Genomic DNA, 13,892 nt, shown 5'->3' with positions numbered 1-13,892 from the left:
TTGCTTCTTTCTCTCTCTTTGGACGGGAAATGCTTTTAGGGTCAAAATAAGTTGACATGTTTTGCTTCGTTAGAAGTGTAGGAATAATTTATGAAACGCAGAAAAGGGGCCGGTAGATCTTTAACCACAATTTCCAAACAAGCTGAAGAATGAACGGAGCACTTATTGTAAGTCGCTTTGGATTAAAGCGTCAGCTAAAAGACCGAGTGAAACCAAAGTTACTTTCTCCTTTGTTTTTTTTTTAAACGGATGACTGGTCATCCTCCCAAACCGAACGTACCCATCAGAGAACATTTCTACAGAAATAGTTTAAAAGTGAGTGAGATGAAGTCCTGTTGTAGGTGTTGATGCAATATTTCACTTTTGGATTAATTTAGATCTGTAGTTTCAAGTCTGTTTTTGCAAGGAACTTTAGACAGATATTCAATCTTTATCTGTGCTTTTTGCTGACAATAACTTGGTTGTTATTCCTGTGTGTAAACGTCATGTAAACCAGACTATTTATTTAGCCTAGTTTACTGTAACTGTAGACATACTGAAAAAGATGTTTTAAAATTCTTTTAACTCTTCGACCTGATGCATATTATCATCTGGTATGAACCGATATTACTTGAACATATAATTAGAACAAAACAGTTTGCATTAAAAGAGATGTATCACTTCTTCTGACGCGCAGGTTTTATTTGTGTATTTGTTCATCTAATCTCATATTCCAGTCCTGTTGCTTGGACCAATGCTGCTTTCTGACATCTCATTGCCCTGAACTTTGTAAACACACAGTTCTCTCTTTTTAAAACATATTTAGTGTTATACGCAACTCTTTAATGTTTGAGTACTTCCAGACCGACAGGAGTGGTGTCTGCATTAAAAAGTCAGTCACTATGAGTATGCTATGAAAAGGTCTTTAAATTAAAAAAAATAATTAAATAGTATGCTGCTCATAAAAAGTAATAATGACTATATTTACCAAAGAGGCCACAGAGTAACCTGGAACAACCAGGAAAAAGTCACAACATAGCTTATCAAAATAAGTCTGAACTCTGGCCTCCGTCTTGACCCCCCTCCACCTTCCAGAGCCACTGAGTGCAGGCCCCCCGAGGTGGAGGGGGGGGGGTCAGGAGATAGTCCTGGAGAACCTGGGAACCTGGCAGGGAAATCAAAGTGCTCTCTGTGAATCTATCAGAGTGGCGTCAAGCTCCCCAGGCATGGCTGGCAGATACCGACTGACACTTCCACATCTACACCCCCCCCCCCCCCCCCCCCTCCCTCACCCTCTCTCCCCCTGTTGGTCCTGTGGCTGGAAGAAATAACTCGCCCCCCCCCCACCTCTCCAATGGCAACCCAGATAAGAGGGGCACTTACAATCACAATCACGCAATTCCATGTAATCTAGGAGGCTGTTGGCAGGAAGAGAAACAGGAACACAAAGACATTCTGTAAAGGCAACAGCAATAAAACCAGAAGCTTGACTCAAGGCCCACTTTCTCGGATCGTGGCCGTCAGAACAAGCTTTTTGATGTGAACCCGGGACCGGCCCATCGAGCTTCAGTATCCCGTTTACGCCTTTGGCCAAAGCCAACGGTAGTTTCCACTCAAAAACAACAGGCAGCAATTGTTTTTGAGTGCTCCCTGACACATTTAGCGGATGGTTGGCCAACGTGAGAGGAACTGGAGGCAAAAATAATAACGAGACTTTTCCTCTTTAAGTTCAACGAACCATATTTTGTTAGATAGAAGCAAAGTGTTCAGCTTCAGTCCAAAATAGAGGAAACTATCAGAGCCGCGTTACTGCTCCACAAAAAAAAACAGCTTTGCAGACACTTAGAAGAACTGGTGGTTTAAACATATTTTTAGTCTTTTGAATAATCTGTGAAATTCACTGGTCCCCGTAGCAACCGAGCTATGCTAAATGGCTGCTAGCAAGCTCATTAACTCAGACAAACTTAAGTTTTCCCTCTGAAATATTGTTTTTATGAACAAAATTCCAAAAATTCGAAGAAGTGGAGAACAGTGGAAAGTATTAACTACTAGAAACTACCAACAATAGAGAAACTATTGAGATGAAGTTGAAACGGTTAGCAAGCTAACGCTGGATATTTCCCTCTGGTGTGCTAAAATAAGCCTCTACTATTAGCTTCATTTCAATATTACACAATACTTAACACTTAAAAGGTTTCCCAAACTGTTCAAGTATCCAAACAAAGTGGGTTTTTTTCGGCTTTGTTTGAAATGTCTGTAAACTGGACATTGTGTCAGTGAATTTGCCCAATTTGAACACAGGTTAGAGAAGAATTCCCTGTAAAAGTCAAGTGATTCCTTCTCCTCTTCTACCAAACTAGTTAAATATATGACGAGCACCTCCATGTGTGTTTCACCTGTCAGATCATCTGATTCAGCCTAATAATCACCCCGGATTATTTCCATTTCATTACCGGCCTCGTTTGGCTCAGTCTGCGTCTGCCTTTGAACATCAACTGCTGTAACGTTTCCAGCGATGATCAGATAGCACTTCTGCTATTTTTACTCCCAGTTGCAGCACCAGAACAGAAAGAAAAAAAATGAGATTCGAGATGATTAGTGAAGCCCGCAAACCCTTTGAGGTGCGTCTAAAAGGACGCCTTCATCTCACCGCACACAACGGCACCAAAATGGTCTAACGAAATAATAATCCCCTTCAAGCACATTCAGGATACAGCTGAATCAATCAAGGAGATACTTTTTATTTGAGGGCGACGGTCAGGCGCTTCGTAAGTGTGAGGACGGGACGCGGTCAAAGATCTCCCCGACTTAACCTTTTCTCTGAGAGTCCCGTGTCCACCGGCGTCGAGTCCGGAACCACGTCCAAATATCGTGTCAGAGAGCATCCCGTCATCCGGCGAGCGATGCGGTCGCCGATGCGAGTCGGTGCTCTGCGGCGGTCCTCACAGCATGAAACACACACACACACACACACACACACACACCACCAATCACTTACAAGTACAGCTTGCAGGTGAAAGGGTTATTGAGCAGCAGAAGTGCTGAGTGATGAAGTCCGTATGGATCATCTACAGACACAAACACACACAAGTATCCCTGAATATCGCCTAAGCGGCCATTATAAGAGCTGCTTTCCACTGATTGAGGGTCTTAACATTCCCATCCGGTGCTGATTCGCTCATCACTCCGCCTGGATGAGCATCTCATCCTGCCTCCCATCAGCACACTAGTGCGCTAATCAGGCGAGTTCACAGTGCGTTGCTCCAGCCGCGGCCCCCCGGGCCGGGAGGCGGGGCGGGGCGGGGCGCGGCCGGATCAATGTCTTGATGTCATGGGGGCGGGGGGGAGAAAGCCACCCGCGTCCTTCCCCCCCGCTGCTCTGTGTCAATTCCGCTCATTTCCCTCCGCCGGCTCGGACCTCGCGAGGCTCTCAGCTGAAGAAGTAAGTGGATTCCTTCACCCGCTGGAGGTCGAAGTCACCTAGAGGGGCGAGAGGGGAGTGAATTACACCAAGCGCCGCTTCGATCGGGAGCTTCACGGCACCAAACACTATCAGCAATGCGAACTCAGCCGAACGGCACAGAACCAGCCAGCACAGCAGGAACCCGAAAAAAAAACAGGATCGCTGTGCCGATCTGGTCGATCGTGCATAAGTAATGTTTAGCAGCTCTGTGCGGCTGCAAGGTGCTTCACGCTGAACGCCGACGTCAGCATGAGTAACAGCGTTTACATGCTGATGTTGAGCAGGTTTTAATGTTTACTTGTTAATATGTTTCAATTTGCACAAACAGCAGGTACAGCAGGTACAGCCGGGGCTGATGGGAAGGCACTTACAAACAAACAAGGAGCGAAATGGAGCCAAACCCGGTTTAGAATAATTTAAAAAAACACTCGTGTCGATTTATCCCGATAGAGAATTAATCTGCACAGTGATTTGCATTTTATTTGTTTCTTCTTTAACGGGGTTAATGAGCAATTAAGCAAACTGCTCAGGATGTTGTTTGTTCTGAGATATTGTCCAGGGAAAAGACAGAAGAGGAGTAGGAACTATGGATTATAAACTTATAAACCGTTTGGGGTTTAACGGGGAGCAGCAGTAACATTTATATAGTGTGAACTCAAATACAACACTTGAATATTCATTCTGGCTCTGGGATGAGAGCCCGTCCTCTTTGCCTCTGACAGCAGCAGCGGTCTGAATTATTGAGTCCATGAAAACCTTCAGAAGACAACAAACCTTAACATTATATACTGGTTAATCCACAGCGATGTTTAGCTTACTCCAGATGTTGCACATTCGTATACAGCCGGGTCGTACCGTCCATCTTCTATTTTTATGAAGTTACTGTGTAAGAATCTTACAGCATCACACATACATAATGTGCTGCAGAACTTATTGATACCAAACGTGTACCGCACGGTCACAGAGGTCAGAATCCAGCTGCGTGTGGCTCATCCGGAGCCCACCTGACCGGTCTCAGCCGCATAAGCTGATTATGCAGAGGAGGGACACAATTATCAGTAATCAATTTATGCGACCCAGCTGTCGGTGCCAAGCAGACAGCGAGCGTACAGACGGAGATTGAGCGGCTGGTTACGTAACGGCAAAGCCTCCGTCCACCTGCCCGAGGGGGAGAGAGAGACGCCGCCTCTCTACTTCCATTCTGGATCACGTCGCACAGCGATGCAGAAGCTGATCATCGTTTTTTTTCTTTTCTCGTGTGGCCGACACAAAGAGCTATGGGATGACTATGCGAACAACAGGCGACAAGAACTAGCCGTTATAAACCGGGACGGAAACAAGAACCCCACTGAATGACATCCCCCGTCGTCCTGGTAACCCTCGGAGCGGAGCTTCAGGACGTACGAGTCCCCTTCAGTGCAATTAGGGGAGGGCAGGATGCGGCACGTCGGCCCTCTCCAACAATGCCGAGGCCGGCTGCGTGCGGACTCACCTGTCTGGGGCACTTTGGCCAAGAGGAGCATCAGCCTGCGGTACTCCTGGTACTTCTTGTTCTTGGCCTCAGCCCTGCAACAAAGGAGAGGGACGAGAAGAAAAAAAAAAGAGTTTAAAAGTGGAGCATGTCGGAGGTGGCGAGACAAAGACGACGCCGCTTCTTATTCAAGTATTTAAACCTTCGCAGGCGGCTCACACTTGGGTGTCAAATGTGAGCCGCCGAGGTTACGACACGCGAGCCGCTGCCGCTGAATCGGCACGTGGTTAGTGCGTCTGAGGCTGAAGAGCCAGAGGAGGCACAACACTCCGGTCCATGTGAGACACGCGAGTGGTGCACTTTAGATTTTACCCCCCGACGTCGTGCCTGCATGACGGGGACATTGTGCAGAACTTTACACACACAGCCGGTATCCTCAAAAGATGAAATAAACGCTCACACTGATGAGGTTAAGCAGGTGGTTACCGTGGTTACCGTGGTCACCGCCTCGTGATTGCTGATCAGCGGTGAACACAAAGTACAGCTGAGGCGAATGTTATTAGTTGTGCAGGTATTTAGTCACAAATGAAAAATATTAGGAGAGTTAAAGGCTGATCCTCTGGGGAACAAGAACGTTCGGAACCAAATAAAACAATAATCCATCAAATAAAGAATCTTTCACTCTTGACTACAAATGTCAACCTCAAAGCAGCACAACAGAAGAGGTCAAAGTCAGAGAGATTCACCCGCTGGGAATTGTGAATAACGGCAGTCCATTTTATTATGTGACAGCAAGAGATGAAGAAGAAAAGCTTCCAAACATGAAAAGTTAATGCACGACAAGGTCTACAAAGCAAAACTAATCCAGCTAAGGACGGGGTCAGTACACGGGCCGTCGAACTATCACATACAGTCCCACAAATCAAACGCGCTCCTGCGGGGCGGGCGGGGTGAACTCACGGGAGCCCGGTGCAGTATTTCTGCAGCAGGAAGTCGGAGAGCTCTCGAAGGATCGGCTGGCTATGCAGGGCGACAAACTGCTCCCGGCAGATCTGAGAGGAAGAAGAGGAGGGAGGAGGAGGAGGAAGAGAGGAGCGTACTTTGATTTACTCAAACCCACGAACCACGAGATGCAAGCGCTTCAAGACCTGTGAGTGGATCTCATTTAGAAATGACGCAGGACACAAAACTAATGGACATAGAAGCACCGACACGAGAAAAATGTGTTTGTATTCAGAGTTTAAATTCACAGGGGAATAAACTTTGAACATAAAAACGCTTTCTATGGGGATCAGACGTCTCAGAACTCAACTCCCGTGTTCACATCCCACCCTCGTGTAGTTTGTTTTCAGGTCTGTTGTTGTGTTTGCTGAATCAACATGAACGCTTTGTGGTGCCAATTCTCCAGCCAGGTGCCATTAAGCCCTTGAAGAAGATCAGGGGGAAATTTATTTATTTATGTGCAAATTGAAAATGTGCATAGAATTGCAGTCTAATGCTATTCAGGCGTGAATAAGCATTGCGAGAGCCATGTGATCAGTCGCCTTTAAAACAAGGACCTCAATTACCTGCGTAATGAGCGCACACATGCAGACACTATGAGAGAGAATAAAACGTACTCTGAGGGAGCTTCTTCATTGGGTTTTCCCTCCTTAGTGATTGAATGAGAGCGAGAGAAATGGGTCTTTAAAGTCATGTGATCCATTTTGTGCTCCCGTGTCTCAGTCGGGGAGCCTGTGGACCCGATCGTCTCAGTCAATTATTCAGGCTCTATCTGATGGTGCCACCGGCGGCCGGCACTCTGCAACCAACTCAAACTGGGAGAATACTTTGAACTGGCTCCACTGAGCGGCTGCCTCTGCTTCGGCACAAGCAATGCTGCAACATACAACATATGACAACGCACGTCCTGTGCTGTGATACCTTGTTCATGGTGTCCACGGTGAGCGCGTGCGTCCAGTAGCAGTCGTGCACTGAGACGAACGTCAGCCCGGCGCTGAGACGGGAGGCGGAGGTGGAGGGCGGGGGGGGACAAAGCAGAGCAGACGTTACAAATAGGCAGACTTTGAAATAATGAAAAAAAGGTGCAATACACAACGATAATTGCTGAAACCGTGTTGGGATCATGAGGGAGTTGTCACACCTTCTAGGAGTGAATCCAGCTCACGTTAGCGTAGCATGCTTAGCTTATCCGGGGTGATAATTACATCGAAGATGGGAGGGGAGGCCATTTGGTGAGAAGCACTTTGCACGTATCAAACGCATGGCTGCTAGCCGGAGGTGCGGCGCGCCGAGCGGTACCTGTAGCAGTGGAGCGCGGTCAGCATCATGTGTGTGGAGTCCAGAGAGTGAATGAAGTTTGGCGGGAAGGCGTTCTTCTGTTTGACCGTGTCCGGCCTCCTGTGCAACAGACAAAGCACGTTAGCGAAGGAATCTGTAGAACACCACTTTAGTCCACAGGGACCTTTGAGATGAAAAGGTTTCTTGTAGTAGCTTTCAGTAAAGGTCAAACATTGTTTTTTTTATTAAAGCGGGGAAAACCCTCCTTTTTATTCTGCTCCATTTGGGTGACATGTCTATGTAAACACAAGGGGGTTATGGGAGAATAATGAGAAGCTTGTGTAGAAAGTCATACTAACGGTCGTAGTAAATACCACTAAGCTAAGCTGCACCATTAATAATCACAAACGACTGAAAAGGGTATTTGTGTGCACGAATGGATTTCAACATTAATATCTATTTTCTGCTACGTGACCCCTGCGAGCTAAACCACGATACGAGATACGGGAGCAACGGCACAGTGTCACCGTGGATGCGGCGCTGCTGCTGCTGCTGCTCACGATGACACGAAAGAAAGAGAAACAGCCTGCAGCCAATCGGCGTCTCCGGTTCCCGTCGCCATGAACCCGAGCCATTCAAATCCCCTCGGCCTCCACGGGCCACAACGCTCTAATGGGAATGGAGGCGAGCGGAGCGAGAACGGGCCGAACCCAAAGCTCACACATGCACACGCACAGACACACACACACACGCCTGTCCGTCAGCCTTGTTTACCTCCCATCCGCTTTTATTGTCGGCTGGGAAATGTTGGACTTTTATCACGTCCCCTCTTCAACTGAACAAAAAGATTCATTTTGCAAAACGCACAGCTGTCTTTAGACAAGACCCCCCCCCACGGCCCCCCTTCCCTTTGTCTCACAGCTACATGTACACACAAAAACAAATACGCCCCACCCCCCACCCCCTCCCTCCCCTCCCAGGCTCTGAGGGTTCGCAATCACGGCTCTCCGAAGTGTAGCCCGCTGCCCCCCCGAGGAGCCGGCGGTTCACTGCGGCTCACCGGAGATGATGAACGTTGGCGGAGGGCTTAAGCATTTAATGTCTGCCGCTTCTTTTTCCTCTGCTACCGCAGTTCAGAGGCTGAAAGCCTCAGATGCAGACGCGGGACGAGCTGCTTCTTCTTCTTTTTTAAAATTTCTTTTTATTAGGGTCCTTAATTACAGCACACTGCCGAATCCGCTAGATGTCAGATTGTGTCTTTGTCCGTCCTCGACTATCTGTCTCCGTCTCTCGCCTCCGTCCTTCGCTAACCCCCCCCACACCCCACCCCACCAGCACTCATTCCACGAACGCCACATATGAGGCCGATCCTCGCCTGTTGAAGAGGACCACCACTCAGTGAGTCGCTGCGGAGTTAATTAATGGGAATACATTAAAGGCACATTGGATATTCTTTGATCATCCGTCTGTCATTTTACACCCGTCTATCATCATTTTTATTATAAGAACATCCATAAAAAGCTGAACGGGCTTCTCAAAGAGCCATTTTGACTCCCGAACTGGAAGTGTAAAACATTGCTTTCAAAGGCTTCCCAAACACCTCTAATGGCCTTTGTGACAAATGCAAAGCTGCGTCGGGGGTTTGAGTGGGCAATTAGTGGGGAAACGGCCGGCGGAGAAAGAGCTTTTGTGCAGCTGGAAAGTTCGGTCTAATAAATGTAAGCTAATTATCCGCAGGGAAGCTCTACTTTCTGCCTCCCATCGACCTCTAAAAGCCGCACAGGCCGCCGTCGTTCCGGCCGCGTCGCAGCAGCTTGTGACTGCAAAGTCCCCGTCGGCTTCGTCCCACTAATACGCGGACACTCCGCGGGGCGACTTACTCTTTGGCGTCGTGGCTGATCTGGAGGTTGATGAGTTGGATGGTGCTCTTCAGCTGGAGGGGCAAGACGAGAGGAACAATTAGCTTTTATTAACCAACAACATGCAGGCAGCAGATATATACGACATGAACGGTAACAGATCTATGAGCGCGCGCCTCCATCTTCCAGCTGAGCTCGAGTGGGTCGCGGCGTCTCGTGGCGGCAACTTGGAAGCCACGCGGGCGCCGCGCGGGCCACTCGAAGCCGAGCGGCTTCGATTGAGGCCCAAAAAGGTTCGATTCTGCTTTGCTGATGGCAAAAGCTTAGCGAGGAAAGGAATTACGTGTCACTTGTTCTGTCTAGAGTATCACCGGTTAGTCCCCCCCCCCCAACAGGGCAGCCGATGGAGATTATTCGTTCATCACACACAGGAAATAGATGGAAAAGAGCGGCGAGGAAATAAACAACAGGAAATAGACGGTACACCACCACGTTACGCCTCAGAGAAAGTAGGTGGTAATCAAAGTAAAGTAGGACTATCTGGCGATAGTAGAAATATCACCCTGATGAACGAGCATCAGAGGGGAACGCCGGATGTATTAAGCTCAGCACGATATCACCTGATTTCCCGATCAGAGGACATCGGGCAGGTGTTTTTTTTGGACAACACCAAAGCCTTTAGCTCCTCTGGCGCTCTAATCTCCCGAAGCCTTCAGCCGAGCCGAGGCGCCGCGCCGGGGGGGGGAGGACGGGGTAATATGAGGAGCGAGAGACGACCCAGCGGCGCTTAAACTAAAAGTACGCCAGTGGCTCTCGGTCGGCCCGAACACATTTCCTTGTGTCGTTTTGTCGTTTCGATTCAGTCGATCCTCCCGAGCGCGCCGCGCTCGCAGTAACCAAAGTGCTTTTATTGAGCTTTTGATGATGAACAGGCTCAGCCGAGGACAGAAACACTTTTTCATTTCCTCGATTTTAAGGGTCCAATACACGGAAAAGAAAAACAGGGAAAATAAAAGAAACAGATCATTTCCTTTTGAGCAGCATGACGGCTTAGTTGTTAGAGCCGAGCCTTTCAGTTTGGGGCTTAGGCGCCCTGGAACAGGGCGGAAAGAAAATAGATGGATTAGCTTATACAAGTTGTAGATTTGCTTTATTCTCCCATTGACCGTCTCTGGCTGTAAACAACTCCTCCAAAACGTGTTGCCGAACGGCTTCGACTGCTTTACTGTCCGATATGCACACAACTCCTAACGGGAGAGCAGCTGGTTCCTGCACCCGCAGAAGCCTTTTAATACCCGCGTTTGATGCTAAACTCCGTCTCTCATATCTCGCATGGAGGACACGGAGGCCCGGTGAAGTGCACGTGGCGTCGCTCTCCCTGTTGCCGTTAAGGTTTTCGTAGGGCAATAGCTAATGGGCCCTGACGGGGAGCCACTTTCACGCCTTTAGAAAGTGGGAAAAGGCTCCACGGAGCAGAATCAGGCCGTGCCGTTTCAATTATTGATTTTGGTCGGTAGGGTTCATCCTCTCGGGATCAGGTGTATCTGCACCGGATGTCACTGCAACCGATCCCCCCCCCCCCCCCCCCCCCAGCAACCTGCAGAAGGTGCAAGAGGAGAAGCATTTTGTTTAGTAAGATTCTGCCTGTGGGGACCACGAATACCTGGATACAGTTCTGAACGTGAGGGGCCTTTGAAGGAGCCGCTGGGTGACGAATGACAGAATCACACAATCATGAAGAAAGAAGCATAATGTGGTAAGACCCCATTAGCTGCTGCCATGGCGGCCATCTCATCCATCACTGCTCTAGGGAGGCCTGTGGGGGGGGGGTCTGTCCATCATCTTTGCTTTTTTGTTGCAACTAAGAGTTTAGAAAGAGAGAAAGCTGCAAGGGTGGAAGGGACGGGGGTTACGTCCGATGGCGAGTAATGGACCGCCGCGCCGTAAACGAGGTCACCCCCCCTGCACTGAGAGCCTGTTCATCATAAAGCGCCGGCGACCCCGATCGGCGTACGAACGAGACCTTGGGTGGACACGCCGCTCAATCACAGGATGGCGGCCGCACAGATGCCCGCGGGGCACAACGGGCACACGCGGCCGGCGCTGCCGAGGAGGGGAGTCACGGTTCATCGGGGAGCGGCTCACAACACGCGTCTCATCCCCCCCCCCCCCCCCCCTGAACATGCCCACACCACCACTGACCTTCTTCTTTCCATCAAACTTTTTTCCTCCGCAAACTGCAGGTATTATTTCACCACGAAATGCCACACGATTCTGCAAGTTCCCCCCCGGGAACGGCTCGCTCCTGTCCCGGGGCGAAAGGCGCGGGGGGGGAGGGGGGCACGGCGCCGACATTTAGAGTTTCCCAGAAATAGAAAAGCCGGCTCGCTGCAATTGTACAAGCCCGGGAAATGTTTCCGATTCCAACAAACATGAAAAGAGTAGAACAGAGAGAAGCGTCGATCCTCTTCTCTAAAAAGGACTGAAATGTACTGAATTATTGAGTATTGCACTTTCATTTTAAAAAGTAGTGACTGCTAACGGCTTAGATCACATGACACCAAACTACCCATCAATGTTGACAGCGGCCCGTAACACAGCAACAAACCACAACTGCTTCTCCACACAGAGGACATCACACCACTCAGCGCTTTGCCACGCCATAAAACACACATGTCCGGACAAACGCAGCCGACGGGTCACCGTCCTCGGAGAGCGCAGCCTCGCCTGTGATGGGAGGATGGAAAATAACCACGTGCGAGTATGAGCCAGAGTGACCTCTGATCCGATTAGCTTCTCCCAATCCGGTTAAGCAGCCTCCCTGATGCACGTCGGAGCTGCTCCCAGCTCCTCCATCCTGCCGTTCGTCTCCTCCAGCAGACGTGGAAAACACAGAACGCCGAAAAGAACCAACGGACAGAACTGCTAAAAGACACACAGAGAGGCACACGCGGTGAGTTTCTCTCCACTTCATTGGCTTTCTTTCCGCGCATCACACTTCATCTTCCCGCTCCATCCAGGGTCTAATTACTAACGACCCCCAGCAACACGGTGGCCTTGGATTTAAGAGGCAGAGAGGAGGCCGGGAGATTGAATTTAATCCCGCCGCGCGGGGAAAAGGTGACCTCTCTGCAAAGTTTCATTGTTGCAGCCCAATGATGCAACTGGATTAGAGAATTATTCACAGGGATGAAACCAGTTTATCTGTGAAATGTGAGCTAGAGACCTCATTCACGCACAAAGTCATCATCTCATTCATCATCTTTAGGCAGTGGGGGAAAAAAAAAAGCTTCCTTGTCCCTGCTGGACATTAAACATCAACAGGGAGAGACGGAGACGCACCCTCAGGGGAGCCGCCATCTGTCGCCCTCGCTCTCCGGCACCTTCTCATGAGGTGTTACTCCCCCTCGAAGCCGGCCTCCTGCTCCATGTCATTAGGCGGAGCAGGCGCCATCAGCTGGATGACTGCATGTGTTTGGCATCCGCTACGTGCCCGCACACACACACACACACACACACACACACACACACACACACACACACACACACACACACACACACACACACACACACACACACACACACACACACACACACACACACACACACACACACACACACACACACACACACACACACACACACACACGTATGTACGGAATGCTTTTTATTTCCATGCACGCACGTTATCTGCAGACGTGCTGGCACGCCGACGCCCCTTCTCTCCGGAGATGCTGAGCTCCACCCGCAGCGAGACCATCAGAGGAACCCTGTACTCGAGCCATCGCGATGGAAAGAGAAAGTCCACCGAGCCCCCCCCCCCACCCCACCCCGCGGGTCGCCGGTCCGAATGCGCTGTGAGTGTCGAGTGCTCGCGGTCCATCCAGTTCCCATCTGTGCAGATAAGAGCACTCCGCAACAGGCCGACCCGAATGCATGCAAAGTAGCTCGGGCCCGGGCTGGTTGAGTCTTGCCAAAACCACAATTATGCAAAATTTGTGGGCAGGCTGTTTGAGGACAGCGCGCTCTCAGTGTCTCCAAACACGCTGAATTAAAGTAACTAGAGTTATAGAATTAGCTATAAGCAACCATGTTGTTAGTCTCTTTGTCTGTAAAATACTCATTGGACTCTCCGTACATCTCCGACTCACAGCTAAATGCCCCCCCAACTACCCTACCGGATTTATTATCAGCTTCATCAGAAATTCCATCAAAGTCCAATGAAATCAAATGAGTGGAAACGGCGCCGTTGAATTATGATTACAGTCAAAATGATGATCCAAAGCATCGCACGCGTCTCATTATCCGGGTCGAGTCTGAAACATACTACACTTTTATCAGCACAAAACCGGTTCACACAGGTTGTTTTTTTATCACCGTATGTAAACAGGGTAAGAAATGTCAAAAAGGCGTCTGCAACGTGCAGACGAGTATTAGTGACGAGTTAGTCACCTCAATATGAGTATATCCTTATTTATACTTTTCAAGAAACTGAAAAAAAGGTTTAGGCCTTTTTCATCTGCTTCTGTTGCAATACGAACCTAAATTATCACTGGAGCGCTTCATTTATCCCCCCCCACCCTCCCCCCAAGTAACGATACATTCCTCTCCTCCTGTGACGACACATGTCATCTACTGAAGGTATCACACAGACAGCTTAAGTACCTCATTCCACCCCACTTCAAAAGACACAAATCACCCCTTTAATTTAGACCCTGATCCCCCCGCCTTCCCCATTCCCAGCCCCCCCACCCCCCCGCCGTGGAAACAAACCGTTCTCCTAAAAAGGTTACCGGCCCCCTTGTGAAAAGCTCCTCCGGCGGGTGACTCACCACTTGGT

General features: G+C 49.3%; 1 protein-coding gene across 2 annotated transcripts in view; it reads right to left on the bottom strand.

Annotated features, from left to right (window-relative positions):
* Window positions 1-2,699: 2,699 nt before the first annotated feature.
* The window catches only part of polrmt (polymerase (RNA) mitochondrial (DNA directed)), a 29,141-nt gene continuing 17,948 nt past the window's right edge, over window positions 2,700-13,892 (bottom strand). For both annotated transcript variants that reach the window (XR_013468666.1, XM_078108633.1), the window contains exons 15-21: window positions 13,885-13,892; window positions 9,074-9,126; window positions 7,215-7,313; window positions 6,837-6,909; window positions 5,874-5,965; window positions 4,935-5,008; window positions 2,700-3,459 (exon numbers count right to left, since the gene is read on the bottom strand). The exon at window positions 13,885-13,892 is cut by the window's right edge. Coding sequence is in view for 1 of the 2 variants with exons in the window: in XM_078108633.1 (XP_077964759.1) it covers window positions 3,410-3,459; window positions 4,935-5,008; window positions 5,874-5,965; window positions 6,837-6,909; window positions 7,215-7,313; window positions 9,074-9,126; window positions 13,885-13,892 (449 nt within the window). In the remaining variant the exon portion in view is untranslated. The remainder of the gene's footprint in view (window positions 3,460-4,934; window positions 5,009-5,873; window positions 5,966-6,836; window positions 6,910-7,214; window positions 7,314-9,073; window positions 9,127-13,884) is intronic.

This window comes from Gasterosteus aculeatus, chromosome 8, assembly GCF_964276395.1.
Source record: "Gasterosteus aculeatus chromosome 8, fGasAcu3.hap1.1, whole genome shotgun sequence".
Classification (NCBI taxonomy): Eukaryota; Metazoa; Chordata; class Actinopteri; order Perciformes; family Gasterosteidae; genus Gasterosteus; species Gasterosteus aculeatus.
Note: the sequence above shows the minus strand (reverse complement) of the source record. Positions and strands in the feature narration are given on the sequence as shown.